This window comes from Neltuma alba, unplaced genomic scaffold (assembly GCF_004799145.2).
Source record: "Neltuma alba isolate B1F8T4 unplaced genomic scaffold, ASM479914v2 tig00003105_pilon, whole genome shotgun sequence".
NCBI classification, from domain to species: Eukaryota; Viridiplantae; Streptophyta; class Magnoliopsida; order Fabales; family Fabaceae; genus Neltuma; species Neltuma alba.
This window is the reverse complement of record NW_021633140.1, coordinates 15,308-38,809: the sequence shown is the minus strand read 5'-3', so window position 1 is coordinate 38,809 and position 23,502 is coordinate 15,308. Positions and strand designations below refer to the sequence as shown.

Here is a 23,502-nt window from a genome sequence, read left to right as displayed (position 1 = left end):
AATTAGTTTTCTCTTTTCGTTTTATAAGCTCTCATTGTCCCATAAGTAAAAAAGTTAGGCAGATAGGATTTAGGAAACCATATATATACTTGGTTTTTTTGTGTCATTTGTATTCAGGAAAACAGATATATATATGTTAAAAAATGCATTAGAAAATAAATTTCTATATATACTTCAATGTTTATTCATTTTCTCATATACATATATATGGTATATGTTATTATCCATATGTTAGTGAGTTTTTTTGCAATTTTAAGCTGACCGACATAACCAACACAAACTTGACGCGTTATTGTATTGTACTTGACGCCTGAAGATGCGGAGCAATGGGATAAATCTGTGTGAACAAATTTTGATAGCTAAATTCACTGTTTTACTTAAAAAATAAATTGATCTTTAATTTTTGCATATATATATAAATTTTAAATACCAAACAGGTTTGAGTTGTCGAGTGGTAACTGTGAAGCGTGATCTTGGATTGAAGGCCTGTAAATTAGAAAAACAACGTTGTGAAAGCTTTCCTTACTTGGATGTAGTGCATAGAATGTTTGTTTATTGGTTTTGGTTTTGAGTTGAAGGGCTCGGTTGATTTCCCAAGGCAAGGGCCCGGGCCAGAGTATATTTAAGTGAGTTGAAAAGGGAATAGTACTTGTAATTATGACCAGCAAGGGCCAATCTCGAAGGTTGTCCCACTATTGGACTACTGAGTAGTAATACGTGGCCACTCGTGGCAGACAATGAAAGTGACATATGCTCTCTCTCTCTCTCTGCGTGGTACAGGGAGGTGCGAAACTGCCAATAAACGACAGACTCCTCAAGAATCTAATACTACTGCACCACCCTGACTTTGCCTCGCTCGCACTTCAGGTTTTCACGGCTTCGTGCGTATTCACACACAAACACATATACACACACACACACACAGCATTGTAATTTTCTGCCTATTGTGTATTTCAAAGTTGAATTCTAATAATTTTTTAATTTTCTCACTAACTATTCACATAGATTGCAAAATCAAATTGTAATTCTTATCAAGTCATTATATCATTATGTAACTAGCTAGCGAAAAATCAAATTAGGATAAAACACCCTAACCTTTATATTTATCTTAATTACACGAACTTTTTTTTGAAAAAAATACGTTTAAGTTCAAACTATTAATTCTGTCAAGAATATTCTTAAAAAAAATGCTTTTTAATTACAAATATTGTCAATGAAATTTTATTAGTAATGAACTGTTTTTTTTGTAGTGATATATTGGTGAATTTTTTTGTCACCTTTAAGATGAGCGTAATAAGCAACATTAACTTGATGCGTTATTGTACCGTACATGACGCATAAAGATGCGAATCCAAGGAATAAATATGGGCGAACAAAGCTTGATAGAAGATTGGATGCTTAATTCACGAAACTAATTTTAGTGTTTATCGCTTTGATAAGCATTTTAAACTCATCAAATCTAAATCATTCATATCTCATTTAGATAGTCTAGATTTATTTATTTTTATTTATTTATTTAAAATAATTATTTTAGTATGTATAGAATCTAAAATAGAGATAATATTTTAATTTTCATTCTTTCAAAGAAATATTTTTTCTGTTTAAAAATAATTAATTAAAAATTTTAAATCTAAACCGTTTAAATTAAATATAAACAATCCTGATCTAATGAGTTTATGGCGCTCATCAAAATGATAACCATTGTTTTTCCCAAAAAATAAACTGATATTTAATTTTTGCATATATATATATATATTTTAAATACCAAACAGGTTTGAATGTTGAGTGGTCATTGTGAAGCGTGATCTTGGATTGAAGGCCTGAAAATTAGAAGAAAAATGTGTGTGAGCATTTCATAACATAAAATCAATGTATGCTGCGCTCTCTCTCCTCTCTCTGTCATCAGCAATAGTTATAAGTGATCGCCTTTCCCTAACCTCTCTCTCTCTCTCTCTCTCTCTACGTCCTAAACGACATAGCCCTAAAGAAAGAAATATTATTGCCGCAATCTGACTTTGCCTCTCGCCGTGTCTAACCCACACACTTCTTGTCATCTCCTTGAAATTTCTAATATATCTCATCCGAAGGGTTTCAGAGATAATCCTCAGATTAAAGCCAAGCTCCACTATGAATTCTGAAAGCATCAATACCCAGAGGGTTCTTACGCCAGCCACCCATAACACTCAGGTCGGCTCTAACCCTCCAACAACTGCTCGTGGCACTCAAATGCCAACCACGCAGAAGGCTTTTTCCCCAGCAAATACACCACATCCTCTCACCACCACTTCTTCTTCAATAACCCCGGCCACTCCAATCCCAACTCCCCGCATGATCTTCTCCCGCAAACCATGATGATCCCACCTCTCATTGAGCCCATAAACTTGTCAGCTTTGTAGTTACTCCTCCTTTTTCTTCTAATATATATACCATATATACCTATATATCCATACCCTTTTTCATTTGAGTTGAATATTGCCCGGAAGTTTTCACCTAGGACGTGATGCTGCCATCTTGGCACTCCCTCCCTTCCCCATTTCTCTCCTAATTAATGGGCTTTAATTTAACATCATCAGGTAGGAACGTTGAGAATGTTGGGAATGCATTCACAATGCAATAGAAAAAAGATTGAATGCAACAAACCAGTTATCACTTTCACACAAGATTCTGTCTTATTATCGTATCACCACGCGGGATCTTTTATAGAATGCTGATAAACTCGTGCGAATGAATACGTATTGCAGGAGAAGGTTGAAGAGAAGAGAGAGTGCAAATGGAAAATGCAGTGTATGAATAGTGGAGTTCTGAAGAAGGAAGAAGAAAGTATAGTGGAGTGAGACAAAGGCCACGGGGGAAGTGGGCAGCTGAAATCAGAGATCCTTTCAAAGCTGCCCGAGTCTGGCTTGGCACTTTAGCCACGGCGGAGGCGGCTGCCCGGGCATACCACGAAGCTACCCTGCGTTTCGGAGGCAACAAGGCTAAGCTCAATTTCCCAGAAAATGTCAGATACGGCAACCTGCGACCACGACAGCCGTGGCTTATTTGAGAGGTTCGGGTTTTGCAAGTACCCTTTTGTCCATTCCGACGTCCACTGAGGTGATTGTTCGTGCGAAATCCCTTCACCACCATCCTTCCTGGGTTCTTAGCCGGCGACATCAAGTGATTTTCAAGGCACTCGCAGTTTTCAGAGCTTCCCATGAATTTTTGCGATCAGATGGTTATGTCATCTTCAATGGCTCGTCATTTTCAGTCATCAGCGTTGCCTTCAGCTTTATCATCGTCGTCGTCGGCTTCATCTTCTACGATGGCATCTCTAATAATATCTCATCAGGGAGGTTTGCTGACAGGGCTGCATAGTGCGGGTGCGAGAAGAATAATCAAGAGGCAATCCACGGTGGTTCACCAGGAAGAGAGGGGGGGTGGTGAGGTGGCAGTACCACTTGGGATGCAAGTAAGGATGAGAGGAATATTACTAAACTTTTCTTAGGAGGTTCAACATTACTCCTCAAAATTTCTGAATACTCCTGCGTGAAAATTTTTAGGAATAAACTATATCTTAACCCATAATGTTATTTTTCGATATCAGTTTCAAGTATCCATGCAATGATATCTATTACCCGGTAAAAGCTTTCGCATACTGGCTATATTTTTAATATGTGTGTGCGTGTGTGTGTTATAACTACCAAAAGGGTACTTGCAGAACCCGAACCTCTCAAGTAATGAGCCTATATATAATGTGTGTATAACACAGAAGAACTCTTGTATTTCTCGTGCAAAACTTAAATCCATACGAAAAAGCTAAATATGAAGTACAATCTCTCTTCTCTTTATTAGGTTGTATGCTCATTCCCGATTTCGTTTCGAGGCAGATTGTCGCAGGGATATTGAAGTGAGACGGCTTTCGTTAAGAAATGTGTGCTTGTATGTATAATGCAATTTAAACCATTCAGAGATTTAGATTTTAAACTTTTTATATAAATTTGTTTAATGATAAATTTATTTTTTTAAAAAAAATTATTAGCCGTAAGATTATATTTATCTTAAATTCTACACCTATTAAAACAGAAAATTAATTAAAATGTATAAAAAAAAATTTAACCATCCAAAATCGATGTGAATGGTCGAAACGGGGGATCATGTGTTTTGCGTCTGAGCTTGATTTCCGTTGATCTGTTGTCCTTGTTTAATTTGGTTCTAGAAGCAGTTTGACTCTAGAAAAAAATTTGGCTCTAGAAGCAGAGACAATTGGCTCTGGGGCCCCGTATTTTGAATATCGCCTAGTTTTCAATGGCGAAACACATTATTTAAGACTTCAGACATGACTCGGATAAAATTAAATAACTAGCCTTAAGAATACGTATTTTAGAAAGTCTTAAAAATATTTAAAAACTCTGAATAAATCAAATTAAAGTTGTCGTTATAAAAATAAATGAAACCTTAAATCATAAGGTATTTACATTTTACAATATATGAGGAATAATTAATATTTAGAGCTAATTCTTTGGAAAAAGTATTTTTCGAATTTATAATACGTGATTAGGTGTAATTTACTTTGAGGCATCACAGAGTTTGAAGCTGTCAATATGGACACGAAACATCGTGTTGATCCCATACTTTGTGTTTATGCATGAACGTAACTAAAAAGATGAGGAAAATAAGATGACAAATTGGACGGACGCTAATTTCACATCATATTCACTGGGGCCCTTCCCCCGGCCCCCCAAAAAAAAAAAAATTCTTATATGTTATACTCCTTCTGATCTATATGTAAACCTTATTTTTTTTATAAAAAAAATTTTGGTCCAAAATATAAACTTTATTTTTTTAGTTTGTATGAATATTTATTACTTTTTCTATGATTTTATTCTTAGTTAACTGTATTTAGTGCTCCATCCCTCTTATTAATATTATATCTATATATTCTTTTTTATTACCTTTTCATTTATTGCCTCTCTCATTTATTCTCTTAATAAATAAGGGCAAATTTGAAACAAAAGTATTTCTGACCTATTTATTATTTTTAACTAATTCTAACTGCTGGTCTGTTAAACCTGATTCGGTTGTTTGAAGCTTATATATAGGATCGAAGGAAGTACCATGTGGTTAAGACAAATCTTTTCTATTTTATTGTATATAATAATTCAAAAACTCTCAAGAGTGGATTCTCCGAAGGCCCAACAATATACTACACCTTCTTTTAATTATAAGAACTTGTTTATAGACTACAAACAAGGTTTTATATAACCAACAAATGTTGGTCCAAATGAAAGGGACTTGGGCACCTTAAACATCATATTCTGGGTTCAGAGATTAGTCTCTTACCGTTCGGGTAGGAGGATACTCTGAGCAATTAAAAAAAAAACAAAGTCTTACAATTAGGATTGAAGTATTGTTGTCAAACCCACGAGTTGACTCTCTAAGTTTAATGTTTTTACATTTTTAGCCAACAAAATCGTGTCAATTTACTCTTAAACTCGTGATAACTGTAAACTCAGTTAAACTTACGAGTTTATTTACCGAGTTTACTGTTTTTACATTTTAAGCTTGCAAAATCATATCAACTCGCTCTTAAACTCATGCTAAATTTTTGGATTTGATTCCGTTTAGTGACTTTATATATGAATTTTATAGAAATTTCTTTGTTGAATGTAATAAATTATGATCATTGATGGATATAATTTTAATTATTTAAATTTAAAATATATTTAAATGAAATTATTCTCATTTTTTATATATTAATTATTTGATTATATACTTTTAATACCAATTTATTAATAAAAGTAAACTTTTACGAGTTTACGATTCGAGTTTACAATCCGAGTTTATCTCATTCTCACAAGTTTGTTTAAACTCGTGAGTTTGACGACTGGGGGCAGTAGGTTTTTAGAATTTGGGATTGTTTTGCATGTTAAGTACTGCTTAACTTTTAATAAATTATTTTTAATGAAACTGTGAAACTGTTTGATCGGGAAGACATATGGTGGATTTAATATTTGAAGATCTAACGGAATAGTAATTATATATAGGTCCCCCCAATTATTTTTGTTACAAATTAAGCTAATTAAATAGCCACTAACCACTAACCACTAACGAGCATACACATAGATATGTAACAATTTGCTTTTGCAAACTAAATGAATCGTATATCTCAAAATGCTTACTGACCACACCACTTATTGATAAAATCGTGACTAAATTATTTGTTAATTAATCATCAGTGTTAAGAAAAACCATGGTCAGTTCAGCGGCAATTTAGTTAACCTTTGATCAAACCACATGGTTCAGCCAACCACGTGCGTCTAAAATAATCTTTCCCAAATCAAGGGTTAGTCACAGTTTTATATCCATATTTAGATCATAATTAATTCAGGCCACAACTACACACACACGCACACAATAATCGCAATTAAATTATGAGCGAGACACTCATACGCATATTTAAAACCATAATTTTTGATCAGGTATAATTTTATGATATGCGCATGAAATATGCATATACAATATAAAACGATCTACGCCTAATATTTTATATATGAGTAGCTCAAGGATATTAATCATATATAATAATAAACGGTTGGCTTTGAGTAAGTGTTTTTGTGTTATTTTTCCAAAGGAAAAAACTAATAATAAAAGTGTCAAAATAAATTACCCCTATCATGAAGTATGATATTGCAGTCACACCATGCTTTGTAGGGGCTATATTTAACGCTGAGGCATAAATTATTTTTATACTCCCCTGATTCTTAATATAAGACTTATTTAACTAATTTGATTAGATTAAAGAAGTTAGGTAAATTCGTTAATTATGAGAAATATGACATGTTTTTCTTCTTAAAACACTATAACCATCTTCTTTAATATTCTCTTTCACTCTTCTACTTCGTTAAGTTGAAGGAGTATCTACAAAGGCAATTTAGAAAAAATTAATAAATATGAGAAATAAGTCTTATATTTATGAACAAAATTAACTCTATAATTAGGTCTTATATTAAGGATCGAAGGAGTATTACTTTAACATGTTTTGTGAGTTTTTTCATATTATTAGTCAGTCTAAATTTAATAAAAACTATACCTTATAGTACAGCAGAATAATTCAATCGAGTCAAGTTCAAGATTGGGGAAAGGATCAATGAAATATGTGCGCTAACATAGAATTGCATCTTCCTTCAACTTGGCCATAAGCACATCCTATTATTGTAATAAAATACAATACATTTTGACCCAACTAAACGTACTCTATTCATACACAGAATTACAGAGTCTAGTACAGTATATGATTATTTGGTCGGAAAAGAGACCTGAAGAAGTATTTGGTATAGAGTATATCTAAGCAAAGAGGGAATTGCAGGAACAAAAACAGAGGTATTGGTACAAATGCAAGTACTGAAATGAGCCAGGGGACCCACTTTGGACCATGATAATATGTCACAAAGAAGGCACTGCTAAAAGCTACCATCATGCAGATGATGGAGATGAACAGTGCTATTAGCCCAGATATTAACTTCGATGGCAGTGACTTGAGAAAATCTTGTTCTGCATACCGTGAGATAAGGATAGACAAGAAGATTAGGATGGAGGTTGAGGATGAAATAAATGCAGATGCATCTGACACAGCAAATATCTGAAATGGTAGCTTCTTCAAATAGTTAGGATCTCCTGTGTCATTGTTGTTAGCACCAGGAATGGTGAATGCAGCAGAAAATACTCCCGTAGCAATTAGTGTTGAAACAACCATGCAAGACTTTGCAGTTCCCTTCATCCAAGACTCTGCTTCTTTTAGCAGTTTTTTGTGCTCTTTGGTGAATAATTCTCTAGGAGTTAGGCCTTCAGAGTTTTTCATCTCCATGAATGATGGTCGCAATATCTTCTTCACTTCCTGCCACATTAGAACGTGAATTTGTTATGGAACTAACAGCCTCTCAGCTTCATGAAATCATACATACACAAACCATAAGGGTAAGATACCTCAAACCATAATAGCTCAACCATCATCTGAAAAGCTGCTCCTGAGAACAAGTCAAGTCGGTTTTGCGGTGCTAGTTTTGCAGCAAAATGCAATAAATTGCATTTATCAGTAACATCCACAGAAGAAACTATAGAGTCCATGTTTGGACCTGTTTCATGTATGAGGTTGAAGATACTAGCATGACGATACAAAACAGCGATGTGTATTATACTTCGGTTTCTGCTATCCTTTTCCGCCATCAAATCAGGGTAGCTGCTCAAAAGCTCTACTAGAAACTCAAAATTTCCAACTTCAGCGGCATTGAATATAACTTGTGAAGGTTCTCTTATGAGTCTCATCATGCTCGACTCATCTTGAAGAAGAATTTCATTCCAAATATTCCTAACAAGCTCAATAGCGAGGTTCTGCTTCACACCTGAAACAATTTAGTTATGTAATGAAGAAGTAAGACAAGGAAAAAAAAAGGTCATAAAAAATCAATTCCACACAGTATAACATATTTATAGCATTTGTAATATTGCTGTGTTTTTAACCAAGCAGTCTAGAGTTTAGTCCTTCCCACCTAGTATAAATGTGTGGCGTAAATGCATCGGCACTTAATCCTAAAGTGCATTCAAATGAACGAAAAGTTAGATATTGCAATATAGCTATAGATGACCATACAGAAAAACAGCCACATCGCAACTTGATGTTTTGATTTTTGAGTTGAATTTGTCCTTGACAACCTATTCCTAGTCTTACCCTTGGATGAATACATTTATTTATGAGTCAAGCATCTTTGCTTTGTATTACCCGTTCTTAATATAAGGGTTACTTTGACTTTTAACTTGATCCCAAATATAAGACCTCAATCTATTTTGTCTCTCATGTGTATCCTTTTTTTCTTAAAGTAGTCCATATAATAGTTGCACATGTTAAAAATTCCATTAAATGAAAATTCTAGTCAATACATATGATTAGTAAGGGTATTATAAAGAAGACAACACCTATTTATTACAAATAACTAACTTAACTAATTTTCTTAATTTATTCAAATTAGTCAACTACTTTTTATATTAAGGGTCGGAGGTAGCATCTTCCTTGGGTCAATAGTTATGTATAGGATGATTGGAGTACTTTCGCTTTTAAAATTAGATTCAGCCTATGCCTGCCATAATGAAAATAAGAATAACCAAGCACAGAACCGTTTTCTTCTTGAGAATCTTTAAAGCAAGAACTGATGGTAGCTTCTTTCACCATCCTGCTTTCCTTCTTTCAAGTAATCAGGAATATTAAGTATTTCTTCTTCTGCCCAATAAATAACATAAATGGACAAAATAATCTAATTACTTAGTTTTCCTGATAGTGTTGATTGTAGTCACTTACTGGACTTCATGATCTGTTTTTGATGTGCGGGACTCTGGCAACCAGAACTTGAAGGCTTTCGAGCTAGCATATGCAAAGCTGTGCCATCTTCTCCATCCTGAGCTAAAGCTAGCTCTGGCCTCTTTTGTAGCAGTACCAAGGCTAAATCTGCAAGACGTTCCAATAATGCTTGAATTGCAAATTCTAATACATAATTGTTGGTGTCTACTTGTATATGCTTCAACTTCTTTGTTTACAATTCGTACATTGCTTTAGAGATGTGTAACTAAGTGAGGTACTTGTAGTTCACACACTACATCAAGCGGAATCACACATATGACTAATTTTGAGTGCTCTCACCATGCAATTTTAAGAAAGGTGAAAATCATAAATGAAACAGTCAATTATTTGTGTTTTGATCATTCATCCATTGCTCGATGGTTATATATTGGTTGAACCTTTCATTCTGTAAAGTCCACCCTATACTACCTCCGGTCCTTAATATAAGAGCTAGTTTAACTCAATTCTAAATATAAGACCTAAATCCACTTTGTTTCTTATATCTATCTTTTTTTTTTTTTTAAGTAGTTCTTATAGTAGTTGCACATGTTAAAAATTCTATCAAATGGTAGTTTTAGCTAATACACATAATTAGTAAGGATATTCTAGGAAAGACAACACTTATTTATTATAAATATCTAACCAATTTTTTTAATCTACTCAAATTAATTAACTAGCTCTTATATTAAAAACCAGAAGTAGTATGTTGAATTTTACCAACTAAATTAAGGAACATGAGTGTGGGCCCTCCAATGCTTGTGGTAAACATGACTTGAATGATCCAAAGCCTTAAATCCCTCTAAGTTTACTGTGAAAGCTAGCTTGGCAGACCAATTAGCGCAGGCATGAGCAAAGACTATTTCTATCATCTCTATTTTCCCCCAAGATCTTATCCCCCAAGATCTTCTGATCAGGAGCAAATAACAATGATATGTTTATCAACTTTAAAGCTCAAATAAACTATTTTGCCTCTCACCCTATACTGATTGACAGCTTGGGGACCTTATACTTACCATAGATTCCAGAGTTGATACAAATGAAGAACAGTAGTTTCCAATCCCAGTCGTCAAATATTTCATAACTTTTAGGATATAGATACGATGCCATTTCACATTTCCCTTGTAAAACAGCCATGACGACAGGAGTCACTCCTTGTCCACCCCTGATATTTGGCAAGAATACATTTTTTTGTAGCATTATTTCAGCAATCTTGATGTTCCCAGATGCAGCAGCGAAGCAGAAGGCTGTGTTCCCTTTTTGGTCTTGTAATTCCAAGTCATTCCGCTCCATTAATTTCACCAACTCTTCAACCAAGTGGACATGGTTTGCTCCTGCTGCGACATGAAGAACCGTTAACCAACCCTTGGTTATGGCCGCAGTCAGAAGGGTCAAATCTTGTTCTATGATGTGCCATACTGCTTTCCAATCACCTTTCAATGCTGCTTTACGAAGAGGTACACAAATTTTGAAGTATTTTTCTCTGGCTTCTTCTGAAACAAGTAACAGATTAAAAAAAAAAAAATTTAGTGGATTCAGATTTGTTTAGAATCCTTGGATTTCTTGTGCTTGAGAGTAGGAAGTTCAGTGTTGAGTCACATGAAGCAGCTAATCTGTAATTAGAAAGTGTTGTTTTCATCATTCTTGCTGGTATAACTCATGACAGACGAAAGATTCTTTCAAATGACAGGTATTGGTTGCTACGTAGAGGTTTAACATGAAAAAAGTTTAAATCGAAACACCTGAAGTCAGTAACCTGAAAAGTCAGAGATGTATGAGCCAAATATCATCTGAAATTAGAACATAGGACCCTTTACAAATTCTGAACTTTTGTCTTTGCAGATCCAAACTTTGATATTACACCAACTAATATATTGATACGGCCGAGTTTATTGTCAAGGACGCTTACATAGTTTTAACTTGTAGTTCTGGAAAAAGGAAAATAGAGCTTGATCCATGAAGAAACTTGCATGTGAATCATCATATATAGGATAGAGATATTACCTGTATCTGATAATAGATCAAGGGAAGGCGTCCTAAACTGAGCTGAAACAACCCTTTGAAGCCGCTGATGTGGTTCTGAACTTGTTGAATGTGCATCAGATGTAGCCATTTCTCCTTGTAAAGCAAACACAAATTTGATTAAGTACTTTTATAGACATAACAAATCATTCTCCTCTTGTAGTTTTGTTATTTGTACCTCAAATACTCTGATAGTGATTTAATTAGACCGTGAAGTATGTGAACAGAGAAACAAATGAAATAACTTAGCAACAGTGAGTAGAAGTGCTCTTTGACCTTGTTGGCAATAAATATGATGAAAAAGTGCTTTTGCCAAAATCACTGTACTGAAGAGAGCAAAATATCATGCATTCAAAAGCATATACACTGCACAGCTTCTTGAGCATTTTTTTTCCTGCTGCTATTTAAATATACACTATGCCGGTTTTCTTCGTCCTGTAATAAACTAAGAATTTTCCATATTTAAGAACTTTTCTTTACCTCGAGACTTGAACTGAAATCTGGACTTTTGTTTCTCCAGCAAATATGCCTCTGAAAGTGATGAACAAGCAGATCTAAAGTAATGAATCTTTTGGAAAAAGGAAAAAGTGATGCTGACTAATTAGGAAAATATACACGAACAGAGTAAAAAGTTATGAAGAAAATTGACAGATACCAGAGCAAATGAGATCAAGTAACCTGAAAGCTCAAGAGATTTGCTAGAATTAACTCATGGGGTCGATGTTGTTCCCAACTACTACTGTTTCTCAGACTGTAAGAGGCAGAAGAAATGTGAAGGTCTGCTCTCTGTCATAGTCCAAATGAGAAGAGTTAAAAGAAGACAGAAGACCAGTGTTTGGTCAAGTCAATGGCAATATTATTTTTTAATTAAAGGAAAAATCGCAGAAAGAAATTTTAAAAATTAAAAAAATTACATACAAGACCCGTTCATAAAATTGTTATTATTTGTTTATCAATTATTGTCAAAATCTATACTAATTTTATAATGAACCCCTATTTATAATTTTTCTATTTATAATTTTTTTTTAACTTTTTTCTTAATTAAAAGTGAAAACAATAAATAATTTTAATTAATAAAAATAAAACACAAAGGTGGAAGGGTTAGCGGTGAGTGGGGCTAAAAAATTATCCGAAAAGGAAGCAACATCCCGCTGCTGTCCCGCTGGTTCTTGATGTTTGGAAATCTAGTTTCCACGTGTCCACTGGGCCCACTTAATTTCTGACATCCATTATCTCGCACCATGAAACAAGAAAATTACAATAAAACCCCAACCAAGAGAATTAAATATAAAAAAATCATTTAAAATTATCAAATTATTTTGAAGTTCTAAAAGAACATATTACAAAATATTTTATCTGTTTAATTATTAAATTATTTTTATTATTTTTTTAAATTTTGTATTGACAACTGAAAAAGCAATCATTAACAACTTAAGGTGTAACGATTAACAACTATCGTGACAATTAGTGACAATACATTTTCTATCAATAGCTGTCATGATAGTCATTAATCGTTACACCTTAAATTGTTAATAGCTATTCTTTTAGTTGTTAATGTAAAATTAAAAAAAAAGACAATTTGATAATTTAACAAATGGAATCGCTTACAATAACGTCATTTAGGACTTCAAAATAATTTGATGATTTTAAGAGATTTTTTTTATATTTAATTCTCTTGAGTGGAGACTTATTGCAATTTTATCATGGAATACTCTTGTTTTTTTTTTTTTGTGGTTTGGATCTACCGTTGCCCCTTGCGTCTTAACAAATATTATTTTTAATATAAAAATTAATTTGGTATTTAATTTGATTTTAAATATAAGATTTTGATCTATTTTATTTTTAATATTTATTTATTTTTCTTTCAAGTAATACCTATAGTAGTTGTATATGTTAAGGAGTTATTATTAATAGGTAATTCAAATATACATAATTAATAAAAGTGTCATAATAAAAATAAAATCTATTTATTACAAATAACTAATTTTTTTAATTTCTTCAAATTAATTAACTAAATATTATATTAAGAACTGAATGTAGTATGTGTGTTGGTGGAACCTCATAGTGGAGAAAATTGTGATATTTATCCATCATCTTTAATATTCATTTAATTTTTCATTAATAATATATAATCTCAAATAATGATTTTATAGCTCATATAGTTTAGTGACACATATGCTTCTTGTAAATAAGAAGTTGCAAGTTCGATTTTACTTATCATCTCATATTATTAATGTCCACCCCTCTAATTCAAAAAAATATTGTATAGCTCTCATTTTCCCAGAAATAAATATATACGCATGCGTGAGTGAGTGTGTTCTTTTTTTGGCCTGAAAAGTGAGCGTGCGTATTCAAAGATAGCCAGATAAAAAGAAAACATTAACGAATACATATTGATGACATTTAGACTTCACAGACTTTCTAATACAGATGCATTATTGCTGCATATCCTAATTTATTTTACCCCAACACCATAATTATATAATCAAGCAAACAAAAACAAAACAAAACAAACAAAGTGAAACTCTAGCATAATTCAAAATTACCAACACGACCAGGATTTGGAGGGGAGGGGAGGAAGACGGAAAGAATTTAATCATTTTTTTTTTATTTGACAACGCACAAATTTTAGGAGGAAAGGAAAATTTTAAAAAATTTTCCTTCTCCTCCTCTCCTCAACCTCCCCTTTAAAATTGGGAGGATTTGGAGAGAAAGGGTAATATTTTGCTATGTTGTGATTATTATACTCATATTTTGTCATGTGATGACCATTATGCCTACATCTTAAGTAAAATAAGGGCGAAATTGTCCATGTAAAAATATTTTTCCCTCCCCTCTCCCCATGAATGAAACAGGGTAATATTAAAACCCTTCCCATCCCTTCTTTTTTTTATAAATCCAAATAAGGTAATATTAAAATCATTCTACTCTCCTCCCCTCCCCTTCTTCTCGTTGAGTATATTTGGTATGAGAGATTTGGAGGGGAAGGGAGGGAGGGGGAAAGATTTTAATTATTTCTTCTTGTTTGGCAACACACAAATTTTAGGAGAGGAGGGAAATTTTTTTTAATTTTTCCTCCCCTCCCTTCCCCTCCTCAACCTCCCCTCTAAAATTGTGAGGATCTGGAAGGAAAGGGTAATATTTTGTCATGTTGTAATTATTATACCCATATTTTGTCATATGATGACTATTATGCCTATATCTTAAATAAAATAAGGACGAAATTATCCATGTCAAAATATTTTTCTCTCCCCTATTCTCATGAATCAAACGAGGTAATATTAAAACATCTCTCCTCCCCTCTTTTTTTATAAATACAAATAAGGTAATACTCCTCCAGTCCTTAATATAAGACCCATTTAACTAATTTGATTAGATTAAGGAAGTTAGGTAAATTAGTTAATTATAAGAAAAGTGACACATTTTTCCTAAAATACTATAATCATCTTTTTTAATACCCCTCTCCCTCTTCTATTTGATTATGGTTGAGGGAGTATCTATAGGGGTAATTTAGAGAAAATTGATAAATATGAGAAATTGGTCTTATATTTAGGACCAAAACCAACTCAAGAATTGGGTCCTATATTAAGGACCGGAGGAGTATTAAAATCCTTCTACTCTCCTCCCCTCTCCTTCCTTTTATTAAAATCCCTCTCTTTCCCTTCCTCTTGTTTAACAACACACAAATTTTAGTTATCAATTATATTGGGAATTGACGTGCGTAAGAGTAATGAAAAATCACATACGAACTTGCCATCTAATGCATTATGGATGGATCTCATTTCAACCACTCGTTTCAAACATAAATTCACTTTTTCCTTGTTATGTTTGGCTAGGATATGTATTCTATTGATTCGTGTGCTTGATGGACACAATAAAATAATCCAACAATATACCAAGCGATTCTTGTTATGTGACTTTTAAGTATGTAATACGAATTTAAACTCACATGAATCAATGCATGGATATATTTGCACTCTTCATTTTTTGTCTCGATAAAGTTAAAAAAAAAAAATCATTTCCTATTTATTTTTACTCTTTATATAAAATATAAATTTAATTTCATAATTTATTGATAACATACCAGATCAATACTATGTAACTATCATCTCATTACATTAGTTGTTATTACATTCTGTTATATTCCCTTTTTTTTTTTTTTAATCCGAACGAGTACTCATGAGTTCCTTGAGCCAATGAAAATTTCAAAATCAAAGCTCCATTGGGTCATTATAAAGTTATTAGGCCATTTAAAATAGCTTATAAATAGTTTTTTAATTATAATTTAGAAAATATGAGATAAGTATGTGGAAAAAATTTTGTTTCAACTTACATAAAATATATTCATAAATGCTTTTCATCGAGATCACGAACAAAGCCATCATCCTTGAACCAAAGCTCCTTTGGGCTTGCCTATGCCAATTCGATATATGGTATGTTATGCATATCTTTGTGCAAAATATATCAAATGTAAGGTGCTTTAGGTAACTGTTATCTAATAGGATTATGTTAAGTGAAAGGGGTTAACCTGTACAACACGGTGAATTAAAGTTCAATTCCCAAAAATGTGCCCATCTTAGCAAGAAAAATGTTTTTTTTTTGGTGGTGTTTAGCTCACCGGCACAAGAAAAGGGGGCTTTAGTTTACTCTAATTATAGATACAGATAATATAAATTTCTTGTTACAGCTTTTTTTTAACCAAAATTTTCTTGTTATAGGTCATTCCTTTAAAATTAATATTATTTGAAATGATGCTGACTAATTAGGAAAATATACACAAACAGAGCAGAAGGTTATGAAGAAAACTGAAAGATACCAGGGCAAAACGAGATCAAATAACCTGAAAGCTGAAAGAGATGTGCATGAAGTAACTCACGGAGTTGATGTTGTTGGCTCCAACTTCAGATGCTTCTCAGACTGTAAGAGGCAGAAGAAATGTGAAGGTATGCTGTGTCTGTCACAGGTGGGTAGTCTATATGAGAAGAGTAAGGGGAAGACTGGCATTTGGTCAAGTCAATGGCAATATTATTTTTCAATTAAAAGCGAAAACAATAAATACTTTTAGTAAATAATAAAAAAAAAAAAGAAGTGGGGTCAGCCTGTAAGGTCAGGGGTGGGTGAGGGGCTGAAAAATTGTCCCAAAAGGACGCAATATGCTATTGCTGTCTGCCTTGTTTTTATCGTTTGGAAATCTAGCAGCGAATGTTGTCTTTCCACGTGTCCCTGGTGCCCACTTAATCAATGTTTGATATCTATTACACCTGTACCACGGGACACTCAGTTGAAAGCGGTCTTTTTTTTTTTTTTTGGGGTGGGATCCACTGTCTTGGCCATGGACCCTAACAAGATGCTCCTCCCATTTTTAATATAAAATATATTTAACTAATTTAATTATATTAAAAAAATTAGGTAAGTTAATTAATTATAAAAAATATGATATGTTTTTTTTAAAATATTATAATCATCTTTCTTAATATCCTCTCTTCCTTTTCTATTTGATCACGGTTGAGGGAGTATCCATAAAGGTAATTTAGAAAAAATTGATAAATATGAAAAATAGGTCTTATATTCAAGACTAAAATCAACTTAACAATCAGATTCTATATTAAAGATCGAAGGAGTACTATATTTTCTTTAATATAAAAATTAATTTAATATTTAATTTGGTTTTAAATATAAGATTTTAATCTATTTTGTTTTCAATGTTTATTCATTTTTCTCTAAATAATCCCTATAATGATTGTATATGTTAAGGAGTTATTATAATAGGTAATTCAAATAACATAATTAATAAGGGTGTTTTGGGAAAGATAACATCTATTTACTGCAAATAATTGACTTTCTTAATTTCTTCAGATTAATCAACTAGATCTTATATTAAGAATCATAGTAGTATGTGTGTGTGGAATGTGGTAGCAGAAGAAATTGTGACAATTATCCATCTTTAATATTCAATTAATTTTTCATTAATAATATATAACTCTCAGATAATGATTTTATAGCTCATACAGTTCAGTGACGTATATGCTTCTTGTAAATAAGAAGTTGCGCGTTCTAATTCAAGAAAATAATGTATAACCCTCATTTTCCCAGAAATGTGTGTGTGTGTGTGTGTGAGTGAGTGTGTGCATTCAAAGATAGGCAGATAAAAAGAAAGCATATATGAATACATGGATAACATTTGGACTTCGTAGACTTTCTAATGCAGATGCATTAGTTCTGCATATCCTAGTTTATTTGCCCCAACACCACAATTATATAATCAAGCAAACAAAAAAGTAAACAACGCGAAACAATAGGATAGTTCAAAATTACCAACATGACCGCAAATTCTTAAGGCTTATCAATTATAAGCTGTTTAGAATAGTTTATCAGCAGTTTTTCAATCGTGATTTACGAAATACGAGATAAATATATATGAGGAATTTTATTTCGACTTACGTAAAACATGTTTATAAATGATTTCAATCGTGATGACAAACAGGACATATTGGGCATTGGCGTGTGTTAGAGTAATAAAAAGTCAAACATAAACTTACCATCTAATGCATTATGGATGGATCTCATTTCAACCAATCATTTCAAACATAAATTTATTTTTTTCCTTGTTATGTTTGGTTAGAGTAATCTATAATCTTCGTGTATTCTATCGATTCATGCGTTTGATGGACACAATAAAATAATCCAACAATATGCCAAGTGATTCTTGTTATGTAACTTTAAGTATGTAATATGAATTTAAAATCACATGAATCAATGCATGGATATATTTGTACTTCCCATTTTTTTATCTCGATAAAGTTTAAAATATAATTTCGGATTTATTTTTACTCTTTAGATAAAATATAAAAATTTAATCCATAATTTATTGATAACATACCAGATCAATACTATGCAACTATCATCTCATTACATTAGTTATTATTACATTCTGTTATATTCCTTTTTATTTTTTTTAATCCGAACGAGTACTAATGAATTCCTTGAGCCAATGAAAATCTCAAAATCAAAGCTCCATTGAGTCATTATAAAGTTATCAGATTGTTTAAAATAACTTATAAATAGCTTTTTAATCATGATTTACAGAATATGAGATGAGTATATGAAAGAAATTTTGTTTCAGCTCATAAAATATATTCATAAATGTTTTTCATCGAGATCCCATGCAAAGCCATCACCCTTGAACCAAAGCTCCTTTGGGCTTACCTGTGCTGTTCAATTCGATATATGGTATGTTATCCATATCTTTGTGCAAAATATAACAAATATAAGGTGCTTTAAGTAACTGTTATCTAATAAGATCATATTAAGTGAACGAGGCTAACCCTGTACAATGGGGTGAATTAAAATTTAATTTCAAAAAATGTGCCCATCTTAGCAAGAAATTTTTTTTTTGGGGGGGGGGGTGTTTAGCTCGCCGGCACAAGAAAAGGGGGCTTTAGTTTACTCTAATTATAGATACAGATAATATAAATTTCTTGTCATAGCCAAAATTTTCTTGTTATAGGTCATTCCTTTAAAATTAATATTATTTGAAATGATGAAGTGAAGTTAGGAGAGAGAAAAGAGAAGAAAACTGTAAATGACTTTTATCTCTGTCCTGCGCAAAATGACTTGCCACCACATTTTTTCTTTGAAGAGAAGGCAAAATGATTGTCATTATAGTAAAATTAACAGTCTACATCGCATGGTTAGTTACTTGTAAAAAAATCAGGGAGAAACGGTGAAAAAACAGGAGCTGTTGAAGCCTGTCATATTTTATCTGAATTTCAACTAATAACTCCAAATAATCCTAACCCATATAATACGGTTGAAAACAGATTAGCTCTTAAAATAAGTCATTAAATATCAATTAGGATAGATTAATACATAAGTTATGCTTATCGTTATTATTAAATAGTTGATAGTTGATGTTTTTACATTTCAGAATGATTAGATGAATGAATTAAATTAATTGATTTTTTTGACCAGCCAAGTTAATTGATTAATTAATTGGATGGATAGTCTAGTTATATCAACAAAATTATTTTTTCTTAACCATATAATATGCGAAGTTAGATTTTCATAATCATCATTAATCCAGTACTCGCCTAGTTCTGCCAATCTACGCCTCCAATGGCTTCTGCTATTCCATTTCCATGAGCTACAGACACATACACCGAAGGGGAGAGGTGTTTCTCTTCGCTCCCTGACATTATCCAATTGCGCCCTGTGGTGGATCGACCATACGACTATACCAGCAGGCCACCCAACCCTCCTTTCTTCATTGTTCTTCTTTCTTCGCGCGATCGCGGGTTTCGCAATGGCGCGAAAATCGGCTCTGAAGCGAACCCTCGTTACGTTCTTCGTCGCTTTGGTCACTTTTGCCTTTTTCAGCACCTTCTTCAACCCCACCAACGTTGCCAATTCCTCCGCCAAAATCGATGACACCGCCTTCTCGTCTAATTCAGCTAAAACTGCTTCCGTCGTGCTCAGGGAGAGCAATCATCGCTCTGGGAATTTGCCTGTCAAAGTCTACGTCTATGATCTTCCCACCAGGTTCACCTATGGAGTCATCGAGCAACATTCCTTGGCGCGTGGTGGTAGACATGTCGATGATGTGACCACTCTCAAGTACCCAGGACATCAGCACATGTCGGAGTGGTACCTTTACTCTGATCTCATGCGGCCCCAGTCCGCGCGTGCTGCTTCGCCTGTTGTTAGGGTATTGGATCCCGAGGAGGCAGACCTATTCTTTGTGCCGTTCTTTTCTTCTCTGAGTTTGATTGTGAACCCGATTCGCCCCCCCGGTACGACGGACTCTGAGAAGCCTGTTTATAGCGACGAGCAGAATGAGGAGGCGCTGGTGGAGTGGCTGGAGGAGCAGGAGTATTGGAAAAGGAATGATGGGAGAGACCATGTGTTTGTCGCTTCAGATCCGAATGCGCTGTACCGGGTGGTCGATAGGGTAAAGAACAGTGTGTTGCTTGTGTCGGATTTTGGGCGTCTGCGACCGGACCAGGGATCCATTATTAAGGACGTCGTAATACCATACTCTCACCGAATCCGAGTGTATGACGGTGATGTTGGTCTCGACAATCGCAAGACGTTGTTGTTCTTCATGGGCAACAGATATCGCAAGGAGGTAATAAATAATGTTTAGTTTTACATCTACATGTGATGCTCATAAATTTGGTAGTTATAATTCATGCTATTGTGAGCTTACTTTTATTATGGATTTTTGCTTTTTGGATGAGGTTTAGTTTGTGTCCGATTGATATAGTACATGTCAGAAATGAATGATCCTCTGTTGATATTAGATTGGATTGGTGGGTGGTTATTCTTCAGAAGATGTGCGACCGAGTACGCTAATGGGAAAGCGTAGATGAGATTCAGATTTTGAAAGGAAATTGATTGATGCTTTCAACATCGTGGATGTTGAAATGTTTCCATTACATGTGCTTTGCATGGACACAAAAAAAGAAAAAAAATGTTTTGAATATATATGAAAGGAACAAAATTCGTTGCACTAGACATGGATCCATATATGATTGCCAATCATTCAATATTTTGCTATGAGGTTTGGATTGTGATCATTACTTAACTCCTGCCGTCTCTTTCTCGGATGAGCATAAGAACTTTGGTCTAGCCTTCCATAAATGTTGGCAGAGCTAGTGCCACCTGCAATGTTAAACCTTATTCATTTTGTAATTTTTTTATTTAAAAAAGCACCTTGATTTGGATTCTTTTCATTGAAGATAACTGCTGTAAGCACTCTTCACCACTAGAAGCTTGCATTCATGCAGTTTCTCCATAATTTTCTATGATGAGGCCTTTTCCCTTTCAGAGTTTCTTTTCTCTTCATAGTCAATTTTGCCAAAGCAATCAGCAATCATCATATTATAGGGTAGGGCCATTGAGAGAGTCGAAAGAGTCTGTTGATATATTAATCTTGTTGATTGAAAATTATCTATGTCAAGAGGCTACTATAATAACTTACGAGCTTTAATTGAGCTTCAATTTCCTTACACTGGTTTTGGTCATAGAAAAGTTCTCCTCTCCTTTGGTCTTTATTTTCAGAAACACTATCATTTTCTCCAGGGATTCTGAAACTGAGTTTTCTTTTTCCTAATGTCGTGCAAACCATGGACCATCATTCTGCACCTTCATTTGCCTTGTTTTTTTTTTTTTTTTTTTTCATTTGCCTAAATTGCAAGTAAAATACAAAAAATAAAAAGCAAGGAAGTATAGTGCCTTGGTGCAGGAACTCTCTTGGGACAATTTCTTCCTGGAACTGATTTCCTTATATTCCAATCTCTTTGACAGGGAGGCAAAATTCGTGATACACTCTTTCAAATTCTTGAAAAAGAAAAGGATGTAATAATAAAGCATGGAGCACAGTCCAGGGAGAGTAGACGCGCAGCTTCACAAGGAATGCATACATCGAAGTTCTGTTTACATCCTGCTGGAGATACTCCATCAGCTTGCCGACTCTTTGATGCTATTGTTAGCTTGTGCGTTCCAGTGATTGTTAGTGATAGTATTGAATTGCCATTTGAAGACACTATAGACTACAGAAAAATTGCAATATTCGTAGAATCTACTGCTGCTATAAAGCCTGGATACTTGGTGTCAGCGTTGAGAGCGGTATCTCCAGATAGGATCCTTGAATATCAGAAAGAACTAAAAGAGGTTAGTAATGGTGGGATGAAAATTTTTTTGCATTGTACATGTGTTTAATGTGCATTACGACATGATGAGTTACGTTTTCGACCAAACTGAATTGTGATAAGGAATGAGAACCAGTTTCTCTTGCTCATTGGCCCCTATTATTAATCATGGAACACGTGGTTTGAACTATATACTCTGATTGCATTTTTTTTTCCCTTATTCTAAGTGCATGGCAATTGTCTAGTCTGTTTTAGATCCAAGTGTGTTGGAATTTGTGACCATTTAATCAGCATTCAATCTGAATTACAAATAGATTAATTGAGTTTTAATTAAAACTTGGGTGAGCCGTTTACGATAGTGAAAATCTCATTTTTCATGATTATGCATTTTTGTTTCAATTTTTTAGTCTTTGTTTCCTCACTTGCATGGCTAATACAGGAGCCAATCTTGTTTGCTTCAAATTGAGTTATGTTTCTCCCCTCTTCTTCCCCCCCCCCCCCCAAAAAAAAAAAGATGACAAGATATTGACATGTTATATCTCGTTGCAGGTGAAGCGATACTTTCAATATGCGGAATCAGATGGAACAGTTAATGAAATCTGGAGACAGGTTTCAAGGAAGCTACCCTTGATCAAACTGATGATTAACCGTGAGAAAAGGCTGGTCAGAAAGGATTCTGACTGCTCTTGTGTGTGTACAAACCGGACTGCAGTTAGTACTCTATAGCGGCTCTTTGGTGAGTGTATGTTTTATTTTCACTCTTGGAGGGCTATCTCACTAGTCCAGGGACGAGTTCACCATATTCCAAGATTCCTGGCACGTTTTGTGGTAGATGCCACCATACAAATATAAATTTTCATAAGACACGATTTGATAACTTGGTTGTACCTTAATTTGTACAGGATAGGATATACAGCAATTTGACTATTCTTTTAATTCTTTGAAAGGTTCCCGTTTCTTTATTTACCTCTAGTTTTGTCAAGATGGATTTGGTGCCATGGCTCACTCATGAAATGTCTAGGTTAGATTTGTCACCATGACCTCACTTCTATTTTATTGTTACATTCTTGATATTTTTTGTTTATATTAGTAGGTACATAATTTAAATTTAAAGTCTTTAAATACTCGAAGTCTTGCTACCTGCCGTAGAAGCTTTCGGATCCAATTCACTTCCAAATTCCTATTAATCTAACCTTAAACAGAAATCTTCAATATTTTTGCGTCAACGGAGATTTTTGCATTTCAATGTATCGCGCGAGGATTCTTAAACGAAACGCATCATTTTCTATAACTAAATGTGACGTGATTTCTTTTCTTTGGAATATAAAGATCGCTGAGACACTTGAAAAAAAAAAAAAAGGACCAAATCGGCTAACAGGTCTCCACATCCCAGAAGTTGGAGCAAAATAGTCGTAATTAGCTTGATGAGCCAATCATTTTATATGGGTGTTCGTTTCAACATGCGGA

The 23,502-nt window shown here is 33.7% G+C and overlaps 2 protein-coding genes across 9 annotated transcripts; one reads left to right on the top strand and one right to left on the bottom strand.

Annotated features, from left to right (window-relative positions):
• Window positions 1–7,158: 7,158 nt before the first annotated feature.
• On the bottom strand, window positions 7,159–16,324 carry LOC114740310 (ankyrin repeat-containing protein NPR4). 8 transcript variants are annotated; one of them, XM_028928429.1, is made up of 8 exons: window positions 12,042–12,147; window positions 11,867–11,917; window positions 11,565–11,605; window positions 11,369–11,482; window positions 10,381–10,857; window positions 9,329–9,475; window positions 7,963–8,378; window positions 7,159–7,873 (listed from the first exon to the last, which is right to left on the bottom strand). In XM_028928429.1, the coding sequence occupies exons 4-8, from the start codon at window positions 11,475–11,477 to the stop codon at window positions 7,259–7,261; spliced, it is 1,764 nt and encodes a 587-aa protein (XP_028784262.1). In that variant the 5' UTR covers window positions 11,478–11,482; window positions 11,565–11,605; window positions 11,867–11,917; window positions 12,042–12,147; the 3' UTR covers window positions 7,159–7,258. The 8 variants fall into 8 exon arrangements, with proteins under 8 accessions (XP_028784262.1, XP_028784266.1, XP_028784264.1 ...); XM_028928433.1 differs by having other exon boundaries at window positions 11,369–11,479; XM_028928431.1 differs by having other exon boundaries at window positions 12,065–12,126.
• Window positions 16,325–19,505: 3,181 nt separating this feature from the next.
• On the top strand, window positions 19,506–23,072 carry LOC114740305 (probable arabinosyltransferase ARAD1). The gene is made up of 3 exons (XM_028928423.1): window positions 19,506–20,510; window positions 21,692–22,057; window positions 22,585–23,072. Exons 1-3 carry the CDS (start codon window positions 19,689–19,691, stop codon window positions 22,759–22,761), a joined length of 1,365 nt encoding a protein of 454 aa, XP_028784256.1. The 5' UTR covers window positions 19,506–19,688; the 3' UTR covers window positions 22,762–23,072.
• The last annotated feature ends 430 nt before the right edge of the window (window positions 23,073–23,502 follow it).

Coding starts and splice junctions, on each gene's coding strand:
- LOC114740310 (XM_028928432.1), bottom strand. CDS start 11,477: ATGGCTACATCTGATGCACATTCAACAAGTTCAGAACCACATCAGCGG. Junction 10,858..11,368: donor TGATCTATTATCAGATACAG/GTAATATCTCTA, acceptor TACTTGTTTCAG/AAGAAGCCAGAGAAAAATAC. Junction 7,874..7,962: donor TTGAGCTATTATGGTTTGAG/GTATCTTACCCT, acceptor CTAATGTGGCAG/GAAGTGAAGAAGATATTGCG.
- LOC114740305 (XM_028928423.1), top strand. CDS start 19,689: ATGGCGCGAAAATCGGCTCTGAAGCGAACCCTCGTTACGTTCTTCGTC. Junction 20,511..21,691: donor GCAACAGATATCGCAAGGAG/GTAATAAATAAT, acceptor TCTCTTTGACAG/GGAGGCAAAATTCGTGATAC. Junction 22,058..22,584: donor ATCAGAAAGAACTAAAAGAG/GTTAGTAATGGT, acceptor ATCTCGTTGCAG/GTGAAGCGATACTTTCAATA.